Raw genomic sequence first — 24,026 nt, forward strand, 5'->3', positions numbered from 1 at the left:
CTGCATTTTTCTTATTGTTTTGATAGCAACCAGAGAAAATTGGAATCGCAAATCGGAATCGCAAATCAGATTTGGAGTGTGCAGGGGGCCTAATGCTGATCTCCGGGTTACGTGCAAACACACAAAGATCACGGAGCAGAGGCAGCTAGCCAGAGCAATGTTAGGTGTGGAGGGCTGTACCTGCCAGCTGGACGTCAGTAACTCAGCTGGTGTGGAGATTCTCACCTTAGACATATCAGTGTACAGATTGTTTTTTACCAGCCAATTTAACAATGTTAAACTTTACTTATCTTGCAAAAATCTTTTATGACAGTAGCTGAAAAATGATTAATTTGCAATAGTGCACCTTTAAGGTGTACAGACAGTCCCCCAAACTATGTACATAAGAACATCCTTCCCGTGCCCATAATTTAAAAATAAGTATAAAGTGTTCCTGGGGATTGCTCTCACAGTAATAGCAAGCAGGGACGCACTGCAGAATGAGCCCTTTCTCTCGTACAGTTCTCTACTGACTTCTCCTGTGTTGCATGATAATTCTTCACACGTGGGGGCATTCAGCATAGTTGGTTTGGGTTCTAGTGCCAAGTTTTGGCAAGAAAGATCACTTTAATTTAATGAAACACTCATGATTTCTCAAGTCCATCCAAATCATCTCTCCATAACAAAATTAGTTAAAAAACTGTTTCCAATTCCCTCCACCATTATTAAAGTGTACCGGAAGTGACAGGTGTATAATGGTTGCCATATTTATTTCCTTTTAAACAATACCAGTTGCCTGGTAGGCCTGCTGGTCTACCTGGCTTCAGTAGTCTTTGGATCACACACTTGAAGAAAGCATATAGTTAATACAGTCAGACTTCAGTCCAGTTCATCAATGTAGGTGATCTTGGATGGGGTAGGGAAGTGAAGGCAAGCTCAGTCCTCGTCACAAGGTAATGGCATATACAGGCATTACCCACATTATAAATGAGCTAAGGACTGTAGGTTTGTTCTTAGGTTGAACTTGACTGCAAGCTGGAACATGTGTATTAATCTATAACTGTGCCCCATTTCGTGCCTTCTCTGTACTGCCTCTGCCCAATTTTTTTGCCTCCTCTGAGCCCCTTTTGTGCCTCGTTTGAGTTTCCTGTTCACTTTTTTGTGCCTCCTCTATGTGTGCTGTACAGCCGGTACCCTCTAGTAAGCATTAGTCATCTTTAACTCAGATGTTTGTAAATCAGGGACTCCATCGTACAATCAGCAGGAACAGGTTTTTGGGAAGGCCACAAAGATCTGTGCTTAGGGATGCTGTTGCCCACAATTTGCTGCATATGAAACAAGAGACTGCAAATGAAAACAGGAGGCTGCAAATGGAATGGGAGGGCAGCTGCTGCACACGAAAGGGAGGCACAAGAAGGTTGGCTTAGGGGCAGAAAACATAAGCTGGCCTAGGTAATCAAAGGATATTAGTCAGAGAGGTGTTCCAGTGACCTGCTTATTTTAAAGCAATGCAAGCAGTAGCTAGGTTAAAACAACATAAAGATTTATATACAACAGTTCTTGGACCTAAGCCCTTTCTGTGGGTGATGTCTGCCTCAAACCCTCTGACCTTCAGGGGAATATGTGGCAGAGGCTGACAAGTGATGTGGGGTGGCAGAAATGGCCACATGATTCAGGTGAGTACAAATCATTCTTTGTGGCTATGTATTGTTCAGGCATGCAGCAAGGTCCTCTTTTATTCATATATTAAAACAGACATTTAGTTAATAGCTGTATGGATATAATAGCAATCAGGACATTCTGCAATCCTAAACTGTTAAAAGAAAAGTGATTGCAATGCAACAGCTCTTACCTATGTGTTGTGCGCAGGTGTCACAGTACTCCGCATACAGAGATTCAAAGCAGTTACAGCAGTACGGACGTCCTTCCTTCATTATATACCTTTGGCCTCCAAGAACGGTTTCACATTCAAAGCAACAAAAGTGTTTCATATGCCAGTGTCTGCCCTCCGCTTCTGTACATTCATCTGCAAAAATAATCTAACAGCAGAGGAGTGATCAGTTTATCAGAGGGAGACAGACAGTTCACAAGACATGGCAGGCAGCAAATAAAACAGTATCTGCATTTAAAATACTATAAAAAGTATATTAAAAAAATCATTTGTACAGTTATCTTATACACTCTCCAAAAGTAATTATACTTCAGCTGTCTTTATTTCTTATACAAGCTAAATGGCACACATATGAAGAGAAAAAGCCTGAATAACTTTCTTTGCAAAGCAGATCATTTAGGACCCCCCCTTCAGTAGCTGCGTAATAGACCGCAATGTAAATTTCAGGTATATGGCGGTGAGTTGGGTACAATAGTAGGCGATTGACTATTAGTAGCCACATTACTTAAATTAAATACTAGTCAATCGGTTATTAGTAGTTGAACGGCTGGTAGTTGGGTGCCAGATGGGGAAGGGGGGGGGGGGGGGGGAGGTGGGGCTTAGAGTTAGATTTTTAGGAGGGGGTTAGTTTTAGGCACTATGAGGGGTGAGGTAGTGTTAGGCATTAACAGGGAGGGTTAATGTGAGAACAGGCACTGGGTAAGTCAACAGGAAAATATTAATTAGCGATATTTTCACTATTGGCATGGTCCAGCGCCCAACTCACCAGGCCGCGCCACTATAAGTACTCTTTAATTGCCCTAAAACAGCTATCACATGACCTGTGCACAGCACTCTAAACTAGTGTTTGAACAAATACAGTATATAGTGTGTATGAAAAGCAAAGTGCTGGACAGAAGACCTTTGTCATGGGTCAGATATGCTTGGAACTGCAGTACAGCCTGCTTCCTCTATTCTCCAGCCTCAGCCTCAGGGGAAGTCAATCAGGTGTGACCATGTTACACAAAAAAGGAAGAACAATAAGATTCAAGATATAGTTTTCACAATCCCTGCATTACAGAAACCATGCATCCACATGAGGAGGTGGTATCCTAGTTTTTGCATGGACTGGTACTCAGCTGTACAAACTAATTTTTTTTTCCATATCAGTTTCAATGGTGAGACATATAAGTTACACAAATCAACATGACTGCTTTCAGAATTAGTCTTGTCCAATTTTAGGTTAGGTTGTACTGTAAATATTGCAGTGAGCAGGTCAGGGGGGAAAGAGGGCACTTCAGACTCTAAGGAATTTTATGTAATTACATTGAGATGAGATCTCAGAGCAATAGCAACATGCCTCAGATCTGCAGAACTGAAGAGCTTAATTAAATATTTTCAGGCCTTTGGATTGCTGGATACCCCCCCCCCCCCACCCACACACACACACACACACAAAAAGCAGTACTACTGTATCTCTGTTACTGGAGTTATATAATGTATATAATATGGGTCTACATGAAAAGGGCGCCGGTAAAAAAGGGCGCCTGGTGGAGCCCTTATATATACCAACTTCGGCTACAAAAAAGGCGCCTGGTGTAGCCCATATAAACTTCGGCTACAAAAAGACGCTTGGTGTAGCCCATATAAAAACTTCGGCTACAAAAAAACCAAGGCGCCTGGTGTAGCCTATATACAAACTTCGGCTAGAAAAAAACTCCGGGATGTGTTAATTACTATTCCCCCTCCAGGCCGCCATGGATAGTGGGGGAATGAAATAATTCGGCTTACAGTGCTTGTAGCCCATATAAAAAATTCGGCTACAAAAAAAAGTCAATAATATGGGCTACAGAGGGGCACCTTACTGTAGCCGAAAAAAATATGGGCTACAAAGGGGAGCCCGCTTGTAGCCGAAAACCTTGTAGCCGAAAAAATATGGGCTACAAAGGGAAGCCCACTTGTAGCCTATATCAAAACTCAGGCGCCCTTTTCTACACCTTGTAGCCCATATTTCCAGAAATAACATTGATGTCTATGGCGGCGCCCTTTTCATACAGGCAGCTCAGGCGCCCTTTTCAACCGATCCCTATAAGATATATTTAATGTCCTTTAATGCACTGAATTGGAATCTTTATACCAGGTTTATCTTACTGGGCTTGGTTTCTTTTTCTTTCTCTGTCCTGGAGAACAAGGGTGAGCAGGGAGATTGTTGGGTAAACCTAGACATTTAATTTTGTGTCATAATCTATGGTACTTCCCTGTCAAATCTGCCTTGCATATTTATTTAATTGTGTCAATCTTCCTCAGTTCACTTCCCTGTCAGACTAAAGCTTCGCACACATGCTAGATGAAACTTGGCTGAGGCAGCCAATAAATACTGCCTCTGCCCAGAATCTTGCATGTGTACAGTGGTCCCCGATGCCTCAGCCAGAAATCAGCCAAGCCGATTGCAGGCCAAGAGCATTATCCCCCCACTTTGTTCTCCCCACTCATACCAAGACATAACAACTGTTCCACTCCGTTGTCCCTCAGGCCCGCCGCATAACAATAGAAGATGTTGCTAGCCTGCAGGCTAGGGAAGTCCCTATACAGGGGCCGATGGGACCATTATTCATGTTGGGGAAGGCCTGGCAGCCTGCCCTGGGGCACCAGGGGAGTGTCAGGGAGCCCAGGGCCCTGGAGTATCTAGTGACAGTCTAGCTTGGAGGAGTGGGGGGGGAGGGGTTGGAATTTGGTGCCAGCACTGCGGTGGTGCTCCAGAAGATGCATCTGCGTCTTGAAGACCCATCTGATTTTGAATATTTTCTTTCTGGATTTCCTCCCCTAAACTTAGGTGTGTGTTATGGTCAGGTGCATCTTATGAAGCGAAAATGTTTAATAATCCGATAATAATCCGAACATTTGTATAGCGCTTTTTCCTGTCGGACTCAAAGTTTAATTTCTAGTTCGATGACAGTTCATAATTCTCCTTTCAAAGACCACAATGACGAAAAATCTAAAGCTGGCCATAGATTTGGTAAAATCGGATAAAAAAAGATTGTATAGTTAGTGGCCACCTTAAGATATGACTCACAATTGTATACATACCGTATATACTTGCATATAAGCCGACCCGCGTTTAAGCCGAGGTACCCATTTTTCCCTCAGAAACCAGGAAAAGTGATTGACTTGCATATAAGCCCCTTCCCCAGTATAGCCCCCTCCACAGTAACCAGATGTGCCCCCAGTACAAGTCATCCCCTCTCCTCATAGCCAGATGTGCCCCAAACCTGATACAGCTGTGTCTCAATACGCCACTGGATGGTGCCATAGATATGAGACACAGCTATTGCCACATAGGAAGAATCCCCGATCATTTCACCGCTGACACACTGCTTGCACACTTCGATCCACAAGCTGGGGGACACAGGAAGTCTTGAGCAGCACACTCTGCACACCATGTTGCAGGGAATGGGGGGCATGGACAAAACAGAGAGCCAGCTGGCAAGAGCAGTAAAACGAGTGCAAGATCTTCATGCTCCTCTGCCAGTAACAAAACCAGCTCCACCATCCGTTTTGTTCCACTGACTCGCATATAAGCCGAGGGGGTAACTTTTAAGTCTGAGCACACTCACACATTTTACAGGTTTTTTTTTTGTTTTTTTTTTAATCATGTTGGTGTTTTAAGGCTAAAAATGCAATACATGCAATACATAGTAAATACCTGGAGAAAAAAATATATCCAGACTGCTAAAACAAATATTTTTAGATAACTACCAGTGTAGAGATTCGAGTATTTGATAGTTGATTGTGTTTGATCTAAGGTTGCAGTTTTCAATTACGGCTAGCATTCTGTTTTAAGTATATTTGTATTATTTTCTGATGAAACAGCACTGTGTATTACAGAAGGGGCATTGTGTTTTATATTACACCTGAGGGTTTATTAGCTCGCCATAAAAAGCTGAGGGCTGCAGCATCTGGATGTGACCGCAAACATTTACAACCCCTGTAAAACCGTCATAAAAGTCATCATTTTACAGATTCAGTTTATTTTGGGAAAACAATACACAGCCTTCTGCCTTTGGTGTTCTGAGATCACACAATAGAAACAAGAAAGAAAAGCCGCAATCTACACATATCCCCGAGGCTCGACTTAATCCAGCTTTATCCTATCAAGGGATGGAGTGTGGTGTGACTTCTGCTGACTCACAACATACCGAGGTGAGATAAGACAGCAGCTATGTCTCACCAGCTCACAAAGCTGTATATCAACTGACATATCTCCAGCACCATCTGTATACTTCTCAACCCCTGGGCATTCTCCAGCAATGGCAGCTCTTCACCGACACCACACTGATCAATAGAGATGGTGCACTCATTGCTGTAGGGAATAACAGCCCTTCAGCAAGAGGCAGATTACTGGAAAATGAACCAAATATCAATCTTTACTCATATGATTTATTGGTAGATGGAAGGTTACAAAGTATTACAGAGAAATTCCAAGCTCCAAGTGAAATTACTAATTGAGCTGGAATGTCATTTTTAAGATGGTCTGCAGCTTAAGGCCCATACACACACTAGATTAAAGTTGGTTGAGGCGGCCAATAACAACTGCCTCTGCCAATAATCCAGCGTTCCCCGACCCTCCGCCCCCCTGTCAGCGATGCACCAGGCGGATCAATTTGGGGCGAATCACAGCCGATAGCTTTGTTCTCCACGCCTGTCACTTGACGTCACATCGGTACTGCTCTGTTGGCCCTCCGACCCCCCGCATTGCAACAGGACACTTTTTTAACGTTCAGGCTAACTGAGCATCTGTACAGTATTGGCCCAGCGATGTTGCCTGAGGCATAGGGTCCCGATCTTCCTCGGGTGACATCCATCTAGCATGTGTATGGGCCTTTGCTACATGGATCTGTGAAACTTCCTCCTTATCTTCTATGAGACAGCAAGAAGCTTGGAGCAAGTAAAATCTACGATTAGCTGGCCTCAGGGATTACCTTACCAGAAAATATTACCATACACAACAGAGGTATTTCTATTGTATAAGATAGAAACAAAAAGTCACACTATCACACTACCCCATAATACAGGTGTCAACTGTACAACTGTCAAGCTGTTGTGTCATTTAACCACAACGTCCCCCTATGGGTTGATGAAGTTTTTGAATCATTTCACTAGCTTCTTTATTCCTTAGCACAAGACATTTTTCAGCTGCTCCTGGATCCAGGTCTGCCCCTCTTCCTTAACCTCATCATCATCAAGAGGTGAACTCGGGACCGCGTAGTACCTCTCCAGTTAAAGTGATAAATGCATAGCGCTAGCGAAAGGGGAAGTAGAAGATGCTCAAATCTTTACTATTATATTGTCTACTTTGTTATGGTGCAACATTCCTCTTCTTTAGCTGTAGGTCTCAGTTTCTCCGTCAGCAGGGTATGCTGTACCAGGCATTTATTGTCCACGTTTCTAAAAGCACCATAAAAGGGCTGTTGGTCAATAATGGTGCAATCTTAAATTAGACAAATGGTTAAGTGCTGTGCCATGGGTGTTTGAACTACCCATGAACCATAAGTTTTTGAGAGAGTGCTGTACTGTATAATGTAACTGCCATGCATCACTCAGTGGGTTATATTCAAGATGCAGCAAAAAAATTGCTGTACGCAGGCAGCACATGGCAATTTTACCAGTACTTACACACATAGTATAGCACACGTGAGCAAACAGTGTAACCTGTGTTATGTACACAACTTGTGTGTTACACTATATGCACATTAAACTAGCAACATGTTCATTGTGTTGCACTATTTGCACAACGTGCACCACTTTACTTAACGTAAGTAATGGTAAAACTGTTGTACGCTGCCTGTCTAAAGTAATTTTACAGCTGCTTTGTGAATATTCCCCAATGTTCTTATCAAATCTAATTTCTAATTTATCTAAATGAATACATACAGTATATATGTAATGTATTCCTACTTTTTACCACTCAAAATACAGTTATTATTGGAATCGTAGTATCAAGTGGCTGTGGTCTAATTTGCATAGATTTTTGATAGATGTTTTTGGTGAATCTAAAATCTAAAAGCAAATGGTGGTCCCCACCCTCATATATAACTCTTAAGGTGTCCATACATTACTCAATTCCCCCCCCCCCTCACCTCGGGCTCTCTTCTCAGCGCTCCCCCTCCTGCAATCATTGGTGGCAGCGGGCAGCAGCGGCGGCGGGCTGAGTACATTACCTCCTTCTCGCCGGAGGTCTTCCGTTCTCTAAGAGCAACTTCCTGTTTACACAGGAAGTTGCATGAAGCTCTTAGAGATCGGAAGACCTCCAGCGAGAAGGAGGTAATGTACTCAGCCTGCTGCCGCTGCTGCCACCAATGATTGCAGGTGGGGGAGCGCTGAGAGGAGAGCCCGAGGTGAGGGAGGGGGGAGGGGATATTTCCCCCCTCCCCACCGATCTGCCACACTCTCCTCTTATGCTGCGACCCCTCCTGCCCCCAAAAGTCCCTGAGCGGGCCCTAGGGAGGGGGGGGGGGCGGATATTTTTTTTTTTGCAGGGGGGCCCGGGGATTTCTAGGTACGCCCCTGCTCAGCACATACATATGTCTCAGATTAATACAGCGTTGCAGGCTGGACTGTGTTACAGAATCAATCTCCTTGATTGGGCAAGATGGAAAACATTGGTCAACTGTAAAGGAATTGGCTACTGCTCACATGATTTCGATCGAAGCAAGGATTGAATTCTGGTTTCAGAGCATACAGGCACAAAATCGTTGAGACCAAATAGTGAAGAATCACATAGGATCTCACTTGTAGTGGGTGAGCCACTAGTCAATCAACCTTCGATCAACCACACTGTAGCTGATTACCCAGAAAAGTCGATTGCTTAATTGTTTGACAGAAAAACAAGTAATGTATGGGTACCTAACATCACTAACTAACAAAAGTTCTGCAGCGCAGCGTTGGTGTTGCTTTGTCTGCAGACTCACTTGCACTATGCTAAAACTATAGATTAGTTTAGAAGATACCTAATGTGGCCACCTACGTCGCCCATGGGGATAAAAAGATGGGATAATAATATCCTCAGGCCATTTACTGTGAACCAGTTCATTAACCAGGCAGTTGCAAATAATGAAGGAAGACTCATTGCTAATGTTGTCATCCACCTAAAGAAATGAAATGAGCTTTTGGCGATTCTACAATATACATCATGCAGACTTCAGAGATAATTTTGTGTGAATTATTAGTTACTTTCAACATCTGTTGTTGAATGGATTAGCATGAAAAATGATTATAATTTGGTGATTGTAATCTGATCCATGTTATAAAACACATACACACAAGCAGTCTGAATACTTGTTAAGAAATTGTAGATGCTGATAAAAATGATGCGTTTTAAAATTGTCCAAGGTTACAACTCAAGAAGGAATCATATGTAAACAAATCAGTGATTTATCAGATTATATACACTATAATAATGTTCTATTAGCTTTGGAATAGCTCTTTTTGCAGTAGTTAATACTTAGCACCAAGCAGAACTACAAATTATGGGTTCCCACAGTTAAAGCCTAATGCGCCCATCCCCATTCTAAGTAAGCAGGGAGGGTGATCAATGGCCCCAGCCTCTAGAAGTGTCTATAGTTTAACACACTGCACTTATGCACCACATCAGCCACATGGGCTGTTACCACGGGCGTAGGGCCCGAGGTCGCAGCGGTCGCACCCGCGACTGGGCCCGGCTCCTGCAGCCTGAGCGGAGGGGTCCTGTCTGTGCGCGTGTTTAGACCGGCAGCGGCGGCACTTAATTAACCTGGCCGGCTCCGGCGGGCTCTGTTTGCGGCTCTAAGACACAGTGCGTGCAGCATGCACGCACTGTCTGCCTGCCTGGTCTCCAGTAACCATCTCCCCTCCCTTGCTCTCTTCAGACAGCAGCGGCCACTTCAGTGTGTGTGACTGTTATACGTCACACACACACAACAAAGTCACGCTGGCTCTGATCTTTGAGGAGATTACTCGTCATCTCCTCTGCAGCTGCTGTCACTCACTCCATCCTGACCTTCCGGACCGCCCCCTCCATGCTCCAGTTGGCCCTTCACTAATCTCTGGCTGGCCTGGCTCCTTCCATATCCCTCGAGTGAGCTGCAGGTTCAGCCAGAGTCAGTGTGGGAAAGTCGTGTTTGTCGCCTGCAATTCTGCTGGACTGCTGCCATAGACAGTCAGTGGGGAGGTCGAGGAGTCTGGAGCTTTGTAAGTCAGCCTGCATTGCCTCTCCTACTGTGTCTCTGTCTCTCTCCCTAGTCCCTATGGCTGTCTCCCTCCCCCCTGTCCCTGTCTCTCCCTATGGCTGTCACCCCCCTGTGTCCCTGTCTCTCCTTATGGCTTGCCCCCCCCGTGTCCCTGTCTCTCTACCTATGGCTGTAACCCCCCCCCCGCACCCCGTCCCTGTCTCTCACTATGGCTGTCTCCCCCACTGTGTCCCTGTCCCTCCATATGGCTGTCTTCCCCCCGTGTTCCTGTCTCTCCCTATGGCTGTCTTCCCCCCCCCCCCCCCTGTGTCCCTGTCTCTCCCTATGGCTGGCTCCCCCCGCGTCCCTGTCTCTCCCTATGGCTGTCTTCACCCCGTGTCCCTGTCTATCCTTATGGCCGTCTCCCCCCCCCCGCGTGTCCCTATCTTTCCCTATGGCTGTTCCCCCCCCCGTGTCCCTTTCTCTCTCCCTGTGGATGTCACCCTACCTGTGTCCCTGTGTCTCTCCCTGTGGCTGTCTCTCTCCTTGTGTCCCGGGTCTCTCTGTGTCTCTCCCTGTGTCCCTGTCTCTCTCCTTAGCTGTCTCTCTCCCAGTGTCCCTATGTCTCTCCCTGTGGCTGTCTCTCTCCTTGTGTCCCTGTGTCTCTCCCTGTGTCCTATTCTCTCTCACGGTTTTCCTGTGTCTCTCCCTGTGGATGTCTCTCTTCCTGAGTCCCTGTCTCTCTCTCTGTGGCTGTCTCTCTCCCTGTGTCCCTGTCTCTCTCCCTCTGTCCCTGTCTCTCCCTGTCCTCGTCTCTCTTCCTGTGTCCCTGTCTCTTTCCCGGTGTCTCTCCTGTGTCCCTGTCTCTCTCCGTGTCCCTGTCTCTCTCCCTGGCTATCTATACTGAGGCACCTACTCTTGGCTACCTATACTGAGGCACCTATTCCTGACTACCTATACTGGGGCACCTATTCCTGGCAGCACCTATTATTATTATTTAGTATTTATATAACACCAACATCTTCCTCAGCACTGTACAGAGTATATTGTCTTGTCATTAACTGACCCTCAGAGGAACTCACAATCTAATCCCTACCTGGCTTCCTATACTGGGAGCACCTATTCCGGAATTTCCGGGGCTACCTATACTGGAACACCGATACCTGGCTACCTATACCCTAGGTACCTATACCTGGCTATTTAATGTAGGGGGGGGGCCCAGGTCCAAATTCCGCATCGGGGCCCTGAGGTTTGTAGCTACGCCACTGGCTGTTACTGTGGTAGTTACACCACTGAATAGTCACCTGTTCCCACACACTCATATCTGAAGATACTGAGAGATCTAGTCACTCACAGTAGCAGGTGTGGTGTTTGTTAACAGGGATGGTCGTAGTCAGCCAACTTTGCTACACTGGAACTATGCGTAGTTTTACGCAATTACGCTTCACCAAACTACGGCTTCGAAATCAAATATTCGCTTTGTATGCATTTTGTTGCGCTAAAATACGCAATTACGCATATTGCAAAGCGTAATGTATGCGGATGCTTATGCCCGTATGCAGAAAAATGTACGCATTAATTCTTCATTTAGTGCTTATACCGGTAACTCTTCTATGCATATATTCCCTTTTCCAATGCGTAAATTTGTAAGCATGCAACCGTACGCGGAAAATTAGACGCGAGTAACACATTCGTAGTTCACTACGCAATACACATGTTAACTACGCATAGTGGGCGTAAGCTACGCATAGCGGTACTTACGCGCAAATTCATAAGCGTAGTTTTGAAACTTCACCTACGAACTACAATGCGTAGATGCGAACTATTTCACACTGGCGTGCTTTCTGCTTATCCCTGTAAAATTGTTAATTTACTGTGTAAAGCTCCTTCCAGCTGTTCTGTGGGTCAGCACAGTAGATGGCCGCTTTAGTGAAATGAATAGGCGCAGCATCATCTAGTGGTTCGGAGGAGCATTGGCATGATAAGTAAACAGATATCTACTAGGTACCCTGTACCTGTGCATAGGAATGAGTGAAAGAAGTTGGGGGTGATAAGTGGAGTAATGGGGATTTGAGAGGGAGGAAGTAAGAGTAATAATTAATAGATAAAGATATAAAGATTCATTATTCATTCTTATAATATAAAGGGGAACTTCAGGTACCCTCTGCGTGTCTCTCCATTTTAGAAATTTTTACACCTGACATCCTGAAGCTGTGGTCACATGACTGCATGCACAGTATCCTCACAGTCCCCTATTCTACTCCTGCCTCCTCTCATCCTGTTTTATCCTACGCCTCACTCTCCTTATCTTCCTCTCCTTTTCTCACTAATCTGACTTGCCCTGGGAAACAGCAGACAACACAGTGGATGTAGCTAGAGGCACCGTAGATGGCAGCTATGCCCACACGGCTCTCTGCCTTTCCTCCACTCTTCTATTCTCTTAGGCCTCTGTTTCTCCCCTTTTTTGTTTTGTAACTGCTGTACTGACTATTTTTTCTTCTTAAACAGTTCTAACCAGCATAGGGGACAGTTCTGCATGATAATAAGAACATTCTTAAATCCTACTTACGGGCCTGTCTCCACTTGTCAGCATTTCTGTGCATTTTCTGCACAGGAAAAGTGCAACAAATGTTAATCAATGGGCTAGTTCCCACTTGAATGTGTTTTTCACATGCAGAAAAACAATTGACAGCAATGCAAAACTGTCAGACAACTCATGGATTTCTTAATATGTCTGAGACAGTTCTGCACAGATTTCTAAAAACCAACCAATATTTTGTCTCAGACACTTGATAAATGTCTCTCAATGCAGGTTCATAATAAATAATGGGACTTTCTGCAGCCACTAACAAGACTTAGCTTCTATGAAGTAAAGCCTCGTACACACGCCTGACTTAAGTTAGCTGAGGCGGCGAATAATGACTGCCTAAGCCAATAATCAGGCATCTGTACGGCATCCGGCGGCCCCCGCAAGCGATCCACCAGGCGGATCTACTCACTCCCAGTGATGCGTATCCCATTGCTTGCACCCTGCGTGACATCACACACATGCCAAGCGTCTCCCCCCTCATAGCAACACAGCGTGTCGTCAGCTACGCAGCTGACAAGCGTCGCCGAAGGGGATCAGGTCCTGATCACAGACGGGCGACATGCATTGTTAGTGTGTACGGCGCCTTAGATGTCCAATTTATTTTTGGCTGACCAACCTAGCAACAAACTAGCAGGTGTTCTAAAATGCAACACTTTTTCGTAATATTTAATACGTTCCAAATAAAAAAATGTATTAAAATATTTTAAACGATTCTATATAAAAATATATATCATAGATATTCATAAACATATTTTATCTCTCTTATTATCAGGTGAGGAAGCCATAACTGCTATATCAACATAAAAGACCTTGTAGAATCCTCACTGTGATATATCTTTATGTATGAGATCAATATTCTGCTCCTTTTAAGTTCCGCTGCCACAGATCTCTAAAATATAAATAGCCTCTTTAAAATGGGCAGATATTTCTGTTCAGCCACCTATGGAGATCACAGCAGATTGTGTGATTTTTTAGGCCTTTTCTTACCTCATCACAGGCTGCGCATCGCGGCTTCAGGCACTCAGCATGGTGTCTGCCGCAGTAAATCTTGCCATCCTGGTAGAAGTAAATAAGGTCAACCAGCAGTTCATTGCATACGGTGCACACAAAGCACTGGGGATGCCAGCAAATGCCATGGCCAGCCCTCGAAGCAAACACAGCCATGTCCCCTCCATTAATCTGACCTCCGCACTGCAAGACAGGAAGAAAAGAGCACTCATTACGGGTTACTGCACAATACACACAGACACTTCTGTAATCAGAACTGTCTACACAATGTACATGGCTTATAGTGTTCATATAAGTGTTAGTCAGTGATTGTGCCTGAAGCTGCAATTTTTTCGATTAACTTTTACATCTAAGACAGCCTGAACCTAGCGCTGAGTTCATAATTTGTAGACAAAGCACAAAAGTACCTGACTGCCTGGAGGCGCTTCTTTAAAGGGAATGTCCAAGCAAAATAAAAAAATGAGTTTCACTTACCTGGGGCTTCTACCAGCCCCATGCAGCCACCCTGTGCCCTCATAGTCACTCACTGCTGCTCCAGTCCCCCGCTGGCAGTTTGCCGACCTCGGAGGTCGGCTGGACACATTGCGTACATTTTTACGCATTCCCGCTAGTGCAGGAGAATGAACACATACATTTTTACGCATTACTGGTTCAATGCGTAAAAATGTACGCATTGAACCAGTAACGCGTAAAAATGTATGTGTTCATGTTCCTGGACTAGTGGGAATGCGTAAAAATGTATGCAATGCGTCCCGCCGACCTCCGAGGTCGGCAAGCTGCCAGCGGGGGACTGGAGCAGCAGTGAGTGACTATGAGGGCACAGGATGACTGCATGGGGCTGGTAGAAGCCCCAAGTAAGTGAAACTCATTTTTTTATTTTGCTTGAACCTTCCCTTTAAAGGTTAAAGAGGAACTTTTACCCAGGATTGCACTTCATCCCAAACAGCAGCCGATACCCCCTTTCCCACAAGAAATCTTAACCACTTCTCAAACAGATCACCAGAGACATCTGCATGGCTCATATTGTGGTGAAACCCCTCCCCCAGTGTGATGTCAGGGCCATGACCCTGACAGTTTATATCTGTAAACCTTGTTGCATTGTTGGAAATAATGGCTGCTTACAACTGCCAAGCAAGGAGTATATCTCTGCATAGAACTCTCAGTAATAAACATTCTGCGGAGATCACCTGACAGGACTAAAGATGTAGCAGCCTGTGATAAATTTCAGAATGTAAATCGGGTTGAGGAAAAATGTTACAATGGGCAAATACTGACGAAATAATTTTTAAATGCATACTGTTATTTTCAATACAGTTCCTCTTTAAAGAGAAACCATGACCAAGCATTGAACTTCATCCCAATCATCTAGCTGATACCCCCTTTTACATGAGAAATCTATTACTTTTCACTAACGGATCACTAGGGGGTTCTGTATGGCTGATATTGTGGTGAAACTCCTCCCACAGGAAACTGTAAGGACCATGGTCCTGGTAGTTTCCAGTCTGTGAACCTCGTTGCATTGTGGGAAATAGCTGTTTACAGCTGTTTCCAACCGCCAAAAAAGCAAGCAGCACCTACTTACACTGACAACACCTGCCAGCAGTAAAAATGTCACCATGTGATAAATGTCAGAATGTAAATCAGGGAGAGGAAAGATTTTACAATGGGCAAACACTTACTAAATAATTTATACATAATTATTGTAAAAATGAAGCACTTTTTTATTACATTATTTTCACTGGAGTTCCTCTTTAAGTGCAACTGCGCACAAATAACTAAAAGAATCAGTGCATTATCACATACAGTATTTGACAGTTTACTTAAACAAATGGTCGATTGGCATGGTAGATTTTTTTTCATAGATACTGTCACAACTGGTTTAGATATGATCTTAAGTTGGATTCTTTAATGTTGTGGATGGATTAAATACGATCTTTTGTTCGAGTTGAAAGACATGACAGAAAATGTAATTGTTCAGTTAAAATTGCACTGTTAGTGGACACCTTATGCCCTATCAAAAGGCTGCATGTAAACTAATGTACCTAGATAGAAAGATGCCCTTATGGTGTACCCCTATGACACATCAGAAACCACTGTTCCTTGGCACAAATACTATTCTTCATTATTTTGCTAAGCAGGTCATTAATTAGTTCCCAGTGAGGCTATTCCAGATATCATCCAGCCTAGCTGCCTCTAATAACACAAAGTGCTTAGTCTTAAGATGCCCCATTGAATGTGATGCCTCAGGACTTACAGCCTCCTCAGGGGGCACCACTCCATCCTGAACCAGTTAGAATGGAGTTTGAGAAGCAACATCATTTGCTGGGATTAGATCAGAAAATCACGTTCTTAAAGGAAGGCTCTTAAACAGGATTGGTAAGAAATATGGGGACTGAATCTTTCACAGCTGGCGACACAGACAGGGCCTTCCTGACAGTAACTCTGTAATTAATGTCATTAGAAAACCCTCTGCAGGGTTGCATGAAGATAGGTGGAGCTGTCACCGACAGGAATGTGAAGGGGCGAGATTGCTGGGGTGTAACAGCATGACACAAAATGAGCTTTCTAATTTAATCACAACATGGAGCAGAAACCCATGAAAGCCTGGCCCAGACACCTATTCTACTGATGCTGTTGGTATTGCAATGCAGATGGGTTTTTGGAAAGAATTTTATACGTGCACATAACCAATGTGATTCAAAATACCCTAATTAAAGGCTAACTGCGCATTTTAATTTTATATTTACAGAAAACTCTAAAGGATAAGTATACATGCTCTGTGCACCCAAATCTAACTGCCCTCCAGTGTTTGTGAGTACAGTATGTACTAACAGCAAGCGACCTATGATATCCAATGAGAGACCTCCTATCCATAAGCAAGACATCTACCTCTAGTGGCAGGAGGGTGCGCAAGCATGTATCCACAGTGCTCATTCTAGCTGCTAGGACAAGATGCTAAAAGTACAGACTGCTACAAGATCTCTGCAGGCTCAAACTAGGGGAAGTTAGGATTAGGACGGCAGGTTACTGAGGGAAAATTAATATTATGCCTAATCTTATCCTTAAAGGACACCTGACCTGAGCAAGGCTTCCTAAGGTAAGCACAGAGGTATGTTCTTGATGGATCCCCATATTTCTGTCCATTTCTCTCCTTGCCAATCCCCCCCAGGAGCGCACTGCGCAGGCAAAGACCGTTCGGGGCCTGTGCAGTACGCTCCTGGTGACATTAGCAGGAGTGAGGACATGGCAACGCAGACGCAGTGGTTTACAGACATTAAAGTCTGAAATTCCAGAAGTGTACCAGAGGCGGTGCCTGAGCAACGGTGAGTGGATGCCTGCGGGGGACCATTAGAAGCCCCAGGTAAGTTCAACTCATTTTCCCTAGACCCCCCCTACAGTATTCCTTTAAGGAGAGTGAATGGGGCAGGGAAGAGGAGAAAATGGGAGGATGCTAGGAGGGCATATTACAGCACGTAGAGATCACAGAGAGTTGGGGAATGAGGAGAGGAATGGGCAAAGCACAGAGGTATATGGATAAAGCATGAGCATACCTGTGTACTTACCTTAGGTAGCCTTGCTCGGGTCAGGTGTCCTTTTAAAGTAGCCACACATGAATAATCCAAATATGTTGCATCACAGATTTTTCTTACAAGAAAATATATGAAGACAGTCTAACCCCTGTAATTTAGAGCAACTGTAAATGCTGCACACATAATACTGTATACAGCTGAGGTGCAGTGGTGAACTTGCTCTTAATGAAGTTGATTTCTTTATATGGATTCACTGTGGATATGCAGGTGACATATTCTCAAACATAACCTTCACACAAGTATTCTTTCCAAAGCATTAACCTGATTGTAGCACATGTTCCAAATTGAGAATAAAATTCTGCATTTACCTGCTCACATATGGCCCCAGTCATGGTCACAGGGAACGGCCGAACATTTCCTCTCCCCAGATTCTCTCGCTTTCTTTGGTTGCTGAACAGCTTCAGCTCTCTCTTCTCCTCCTCATCCAGAGAATTGCAGTAACGGACCTGAAATGGCAGAAAAAGACCCGAGCTCTGAAACCTTCTGCAATCACATGACTCATGCCGTTTGAGGCACCGAAAATCAATGACACAGAGGCAATTCTAAAGACATAGGAAGCATTTCTGTGAGAGAAACAGCAATAATACTAATATCCCAACCTTGCAATTCAGACTGATGAAAAATTACTGTAACATGGCACCATCTGCATGTGAAGACAAGGGGGGCAAACATCTAATTTTAGTCATGAAAGCACACCTGAGAGCAGATGTTGTTGTTTTAAATAGTCATGTGATCAGCGAGGCAGCTTCATAGGCTGGGACAAAAATTTTAACTCAAAAATCAGGGGCTGATTGGTTGATCATTTTCAGAAAGATAACTCATCTACAAAGATCTAGGCTTTGGCTGCCAATATTAAAATAAGAATCTCATCCTATTTACTAAGATAGTAGGGCAGACAGTTTTTTTTCATTCCTGTAAAGAATTGCGCAAGTTTGCATTCCAGCAACTGTGGATTACCTCCACTGGAAGGCGGTGTAGTAGGTAAGAATACTGTTCTATTTGGATCTCATATCTAAAGCTGTACGGTGATTATGCAACCTTGGACACTTTACATACTCTAGTTATGGCTTTTACGTAGATTACATTGTTGCATTTGTGCTTGCAAATATATGTATGCGCTTGTGTCACCTTATCTTTTGCTCACATATGTCCTTTTTTGCATTTGCTTTTTCTTTACTAGTCATAGCTATGAACAGGAAAAATTACATTAATTTTTGGCTATAGTGTGTTTTTAAAAATACATCAATCTAAATGGAGCCGTTGAAATCTATGTGCTACATGTTTTCAAATATGCTTGCAATACACGTTTAATAAGAAAGGGCTCGCACAGAGATAGTTTGGTTGGAAAAAGGCGCATGTTTATTTCATTCAATCAAAATAAAGCCTGGTACACACTATGCAATTTCCCGTTAGATAGATGGGTCAAATAGATAATTTCCAACAGATCCAATCTGATTTCCGATCGTTTTTTTGATCGATTTGCATAGAAGTGATCAGAAAATCATCAGAAAAACATTTGGAAATCCAATTGGATCTGTTGGAAATTATCTATCGACTCATCTAGCTGATGGGAAATTGCATGGTGTGTACCAGGCATAAAACACACTGTCCAGCAAGCTCTGTAAAACACAGTTGATCCAATCACCCTAATAAAGTGAATTCTTTGTGTCAGATGCCTCCGGATTTTGCAGGCATCTTGTATGTTCTATATGTAGTTTTTGCACAGTAACCCTATAAGGTGAAAACCTAGACTACACTGCCATCATTACAGTAGTGTAGCTAAGGAGCTGTGGGCCCCGATGCAAGTTTTACATTGGGGCCCCCCAAGCACTCTACACATAACAATTGATAGGGAACACCAAAACCTGCCAATGGCAACTACAGTGTCAGAGGTGCAAGAAGGGGATGGGGAGCACTTTGTTAACCTCCTTGGCGGTATGAAAAATACCGCCAGGAGGGAGCGCAGCAGTTTTTAAAAAAAAAAAAAAATTTTTTAATCATGTAGCGAGCCGAGGGCTCGCTACATGATAGCCGCTGCTGAGCGGCACCCCCCCGCCCGCTTCGATCGCCTTCGGCGATCTCCGATCAGGAAATCCCGTTCATAGAACGGGATTTCCTGGAGGGCTTCCCCCGTCGCCATGGCGACGGGGCGGGATGACGTCACCGACGTCACTGACGTCGGGACGTCATTGGGAGTCCCGGGCCACCCCTCGGCGCTGCCTGGCACTGATTGGCCAGGCAGCGCTGGGGTCTGGAGGGGGGGGGGGCCCGCGCCGCAGCAGATAGCGGCGATCGGGCAGGGGCCGGCGGCGATCAGAGTGCTGGCGCAGCTAGCAAAGTGCTAGCTGCGTCCAGCAAAATTTTTTTTATTAAAATCGGCCCAGCAGGGCCTGAGCGGCACCCTCCGGCGGCTTACCCCGTGTCACACACGGGGTTACCGCCAAGGAGGTTAATGATTACCACTATTCAAAGTATCTATAGATGTGATTATTATGAGCACAGGACCAATAGAGAGCTAATTCTGAAGTTGAGAAAGGGCCCCCCCCTGGCCCAAGGGCCCTGATGCGGTCGCAACCTCGGCAACCCCTATTGCTATGCCCCTGCATCATTATTACTGTGGCTTCCAATGCATACATACATGCAAGGTCACTGCAGTTGTATTTCTGGCTTTTATGTGTTTTTATAACCTACTTCTGTAGTTGTGCAGCAGTGTTTCTCAGCATCATTACAGAATGTATCCCTTTATGAATGATGGTATTTATCAAATGCCCCCTGTTCTGAGCGACATTAAAACCATGGACTATTAAATGCATCTAAAAAAAAACTGTGTCTGAATATGGCCTTTAAAGAGAACCCGAGGTGGGTTTGAAGAATATTATCTGCATACAGAGGCTGGATCTGCCTATACAGCCCAGCCTCTGTTGCTATTCCAAACCCCCCTAAGGTCCCTCTGCACTCTATAATCCCTCATAAATCACAGCCACGCTGCTGACAAACAGCTTGTCAGAGCTGGCTGTGTTTATCTCTATAGTGTCAGTCTGCTGCTCTCCCCGCCTCCTGCAGAACTCCAGTCCCCGCCTGCATCCCTTCCCTCCCTGCTGATTGGAGGGAAGGGACGGGGGCAGGGACCGGAGCTATGCAGGAGGCGGGGGAGCAGCTGAGACTGACACTACAGATGTAAACACAGCCTCACAGCATGGCTGTGATTTATGAGGGATTGCAGAGTGCAGGGGGACCTTAGTGGGGTTTGGGATAGCAACAGAGGCTGGGTTGTATAGGCAGATCCAGCCTCTGTATGCAGATAACATTCTTTAAACACACCTCGGGTTCTCTTCAAAGCAAACTTGAGATGGTAGGGTTTATTAAAAAAAAAAACCCCGGGGAGCTTGTTAAAATCTCTCCTAAACCTCCATGGTTTTATGCCAGCATGTCTTGCTGGTCAGCTGATACAAAATGTTAAATATTCCCAGGTGACCGATGCGCAAAGCAGGAAGCTTGACTGTAGCCCAGAAGCCAAACATAATGACTCCCATCCACACCTAGCTGCTGAAAGAAAGTAGCCACATTAAAGGGAACCTAAACTGAGAAGGATATGGATTTTTTTCTTTTAAAATAATACCAGTTGCCTAACTCTCCAGCTGATCCTGTGTCTCTAATACTTTTAGCCACCGCCCCTCAACAAGCACACAGATCAGGTGCTCTGACTGAAGTTAGACTGGATTTGCTGCATGCTTGTTTCAGGTCTGTGGTCCAGCCACTACTGCAGCCACAGAGATCAGCAGGACTGCCAAACAACTGGTATTGTTTAAAAGGAAACATCCATATCCCTCTCAGTTTAGGTTCCCTTTAAGTAATAGTGAAACATGGGCTGCTGAAAGGTTATCAAATTAACACTGGTATGAGTGCAGTGTCATGCAGGTGCAGTTTCTAATAAACTCAAACTGTATTTATCAATTCCCCCTCTCCCCCCCCCCCCCTGAATGTATTACAAAAAAAAGTGAACGGGGGGATGGAAACAGTTAACTGGCAGGAAGGATGACGGCTAGTTACCTCAAGGGTGAGGGCCGGGAGAGGTGAGCAAAGGGGTTGACATAGCAAGGTGGTAAGTTAGATGAGGGGTGCACAGTTGAGGTATATTACTTCATTTATTAGTTTTGGCCTTGAGAAGAGCTTGCCTGTCACAATGTCCACTCATCAGCACCTGCTTCTCAGATCCAAATAAGGATATAACAATTGAGTTAAAAACATTTCTAAGATGAGCAGCTATTACTTACATGGAGCTGGTACCACTTTTAAAGCTGAATACACTGTAACTGGGCAGAGTGTAGAAGTACTGGAAATAACGATCAGCTCTCTTTCACAACCAGCTGGTACCACTTCAGAAGCGGAGAGCATTGTAAAATGTGTACAAGCTGTTGATACACCTACGGATACCACAGCAAGCTGCATTTCCCAGGACAACACAAGGAGTTACACACAGTTTCCGCTACATTTATTTAGTGTTGGTTCGCACTGCATTGCAAAATAAACACTTTTTGCCCATTTTGTAGAATCTGAGCAGAACGCAAAAACAGTCCAGTTTATGAATAGGATCTGTTCGCACTTGTTTGTCCACAACGGATCGATTGGATACATTGCAGTATATGCATCGCAAAAGTCTGACCTGTACAATTTTTAAACCGGTGGAAGTGTTTCCCACAGAAGCCAGTGCTGGAGGCACAACTGCCCCGGACTCCAACAAGATACAAAACACCATTTGAGTGGACACTGTAGTTAAACGATTTTTTCTGTTGTCTGAAGGAAAAACTTAGTACTTTGGTTTATACTCGGATCAGTTTATATTCAAGTACCGTATATATGGGAAGCCCTATGTCTAATATCCCACAGTCAAAAAAAATTGAAGAGCAAGGGGAGAGGGAGCGCTCAAATGGTGCATTAAACCTTTTATTAATAAAACACGCAAAGTAAATTTGCACTTACAAACTGTTGCAGTTTTGAATCGCTTTTGGAGGCCGTCCAACAAGCTCTCTCGCAGCTCCTCAGCTTGGCCAGAGCTGACAGGAGCGGTGGTAATCGGGGAGACCGCAGTCTCCGTACTGCGCAGGCGCATGCGTACAGAGCCGGAGGGAGCACCTGTGTATGCGGAAGACTGGCAGAGTCCGCCGGAAGTGACGGGACCCGGTACTGGCGATAGAGGCAGCGGAGGACGGCGGCGTGGGAGCGATCCAGGCTTATGGGGCTGGAGGAAGCCCCAGGTATGTATACCATTTATTTTTTATTTTTTAGGCAGTCTTTGTCTCTGGTTCCCTTTAAGCACCCCTGAACTGATGATACAATCAATCACAGTAGCTTGTATCTAACAACTAGCCTATCAAATAACCTTGTGCCAGAAGTGGCTTCCTTTTGGACTATTCCCTCCCAGATCTACCCCATTCCAATGGAAAATCACTCATGCTTGCTTGTTGTACGTGGAGTTAGAAGGCAGTGCATGAGCGATCTAATCCACCTGCAAAGAGCACCAGCTCAGAAGCTATTTTGAGGTCGGTGCCATGTTAATAATGGAGACAATGCTTTTTTTTTACGCCAAAAAATGAAGAAGGGGACATCATAGGGACCTGAAAAAGCAGGTAGATCTGCTCATTATATTCAGTTGGAGGATATGTTTTCATTGGGGAGTTTTAATGACTTCAGCTTTGCTACAAAGAATGTAGACTAAGATGAAAGGACTGACTGTTCATTCTTCTTATCTAGTGCTACTTTTTTGTTTTGTTTCACTAAGAAGCAATTTAACCCACAAACTTCACCTGAATTCGAACATAAAGGGCTCTTGCTCATTCTTCTTGTGAAGTCTATCTGCCCCCAGTTTTTTTATTCTATTTTTTGTAACTAACAAGATAAAACTAAACCAGGAAACACAGCTAAAGACATCTGTCACCTAGCAAACTATTTTTTTAGAAACCCTGCCAATTTTCCACTGTTCTCCAGCCTTCCAGAGCTCTTGACAATCAATTCCATTGTGTCATGTATATCATCATCTATTATATCTGATTGTACCTTATATAAGATTTATATTATGCACCTAATGAAGGTACTAGACGCATGCATGAAAAAAGGTCGCCTGGAAAAAATGGCCCAGCTGGATAGCAAAAATGGCGTTTTAAAAACAGACAGAAAATAATGTAAAAATATTAATATTAAAAATTGTTACGTAATTCAACAATACACCTTAACCCAACCCTACTCTCACACAGAACCCTCCCTTGGTGGTGCCTAAAACTAACCACTCCCTTGGTGGCGCATAACCCTAACCACTCCCCCAGTGCTGCTTAACCCTAAACATCCCCCTCCCCCCAGTGTTGCTTAAAACTAACTGCCCCATGGGTGGTGCCTAACCCTAACCACTCCCCCTGGTGGTGCCTAACCTTAACCACTCCCTCTGCAGAAACACCCTTTTGTACATAGAAATGATAATATATTTGATAACGTAAAATCTGTACATACAAACAAAATAATATGAAAAAAACTATAACGTTGCAAGCTTCTAAAACGATAACATACTTCAAAAACTGTAATGTTCTAATGTTTTTAATATATTTATAATTATATATTTTTCTTCTGCTTTTGTCACCGTAATAATGTTAATTACATTAGAGTCTATGGCGGCGCCCTTTTCATACACTAGCTGCCGACGCCCTTTTTTCCTGCTACCTCCTAGACAGTTCCTTATACTTCTCCTTAGCCAGATTACTCTAAATAGAAGAATGTAATGAATTACTGGCGGGACA

General features: G+C 44.3%; 1 protein-coding gene across 5 annotated transcripts in view; it reads right to left on the reverse strand.

Moving 5' to 3' along the window:
- The window catches only part of PRICKLE2 (prickle planar cell polarity protein 2), a 500,639-nt gene that overhangs the window by 77,157 nt on the left and 399,456 nt on the right, over positions 1–24,026 (reverse strand). For all 5 annotated transcript variants that reach the window (XM_068253797.1, XM_068253798.1, XM_068253799.1 and 2 more), the window contains 3 exons: positions 17,550–17,687; positions 13,631–13,834; positions 1,832–2,018 (listed from right to left, as the gene is read on the reverse strand). In XM_068253797.1, the coding sequence (XP_068109898.1) occupies positions 1,832–2,018; positions 13,631–13,834; positions 17,550–17,687 (529 nt within the window). The remainder of the gene's footprint in view (positions 1–1,831; positions 2,019–13,630; positions 13,835–17,549; positions 17,688–24,026) is intronic.

The sequence above is a fragment of the Hyperolius riggenbachi genome, chromosome 9 (assembly GCF_040937935.1).
Source record: "Hyperolius riggenbachi isolate aHypRig1 chromosome 9, aHypRig1.pri, whole genome shotgun sequence".
NCBI lineage: Eukaryota > Metazoa > Chordata > Amphibia > Anura > Hyperoliidae > Hyperolius > Hyperolius riggenbachi.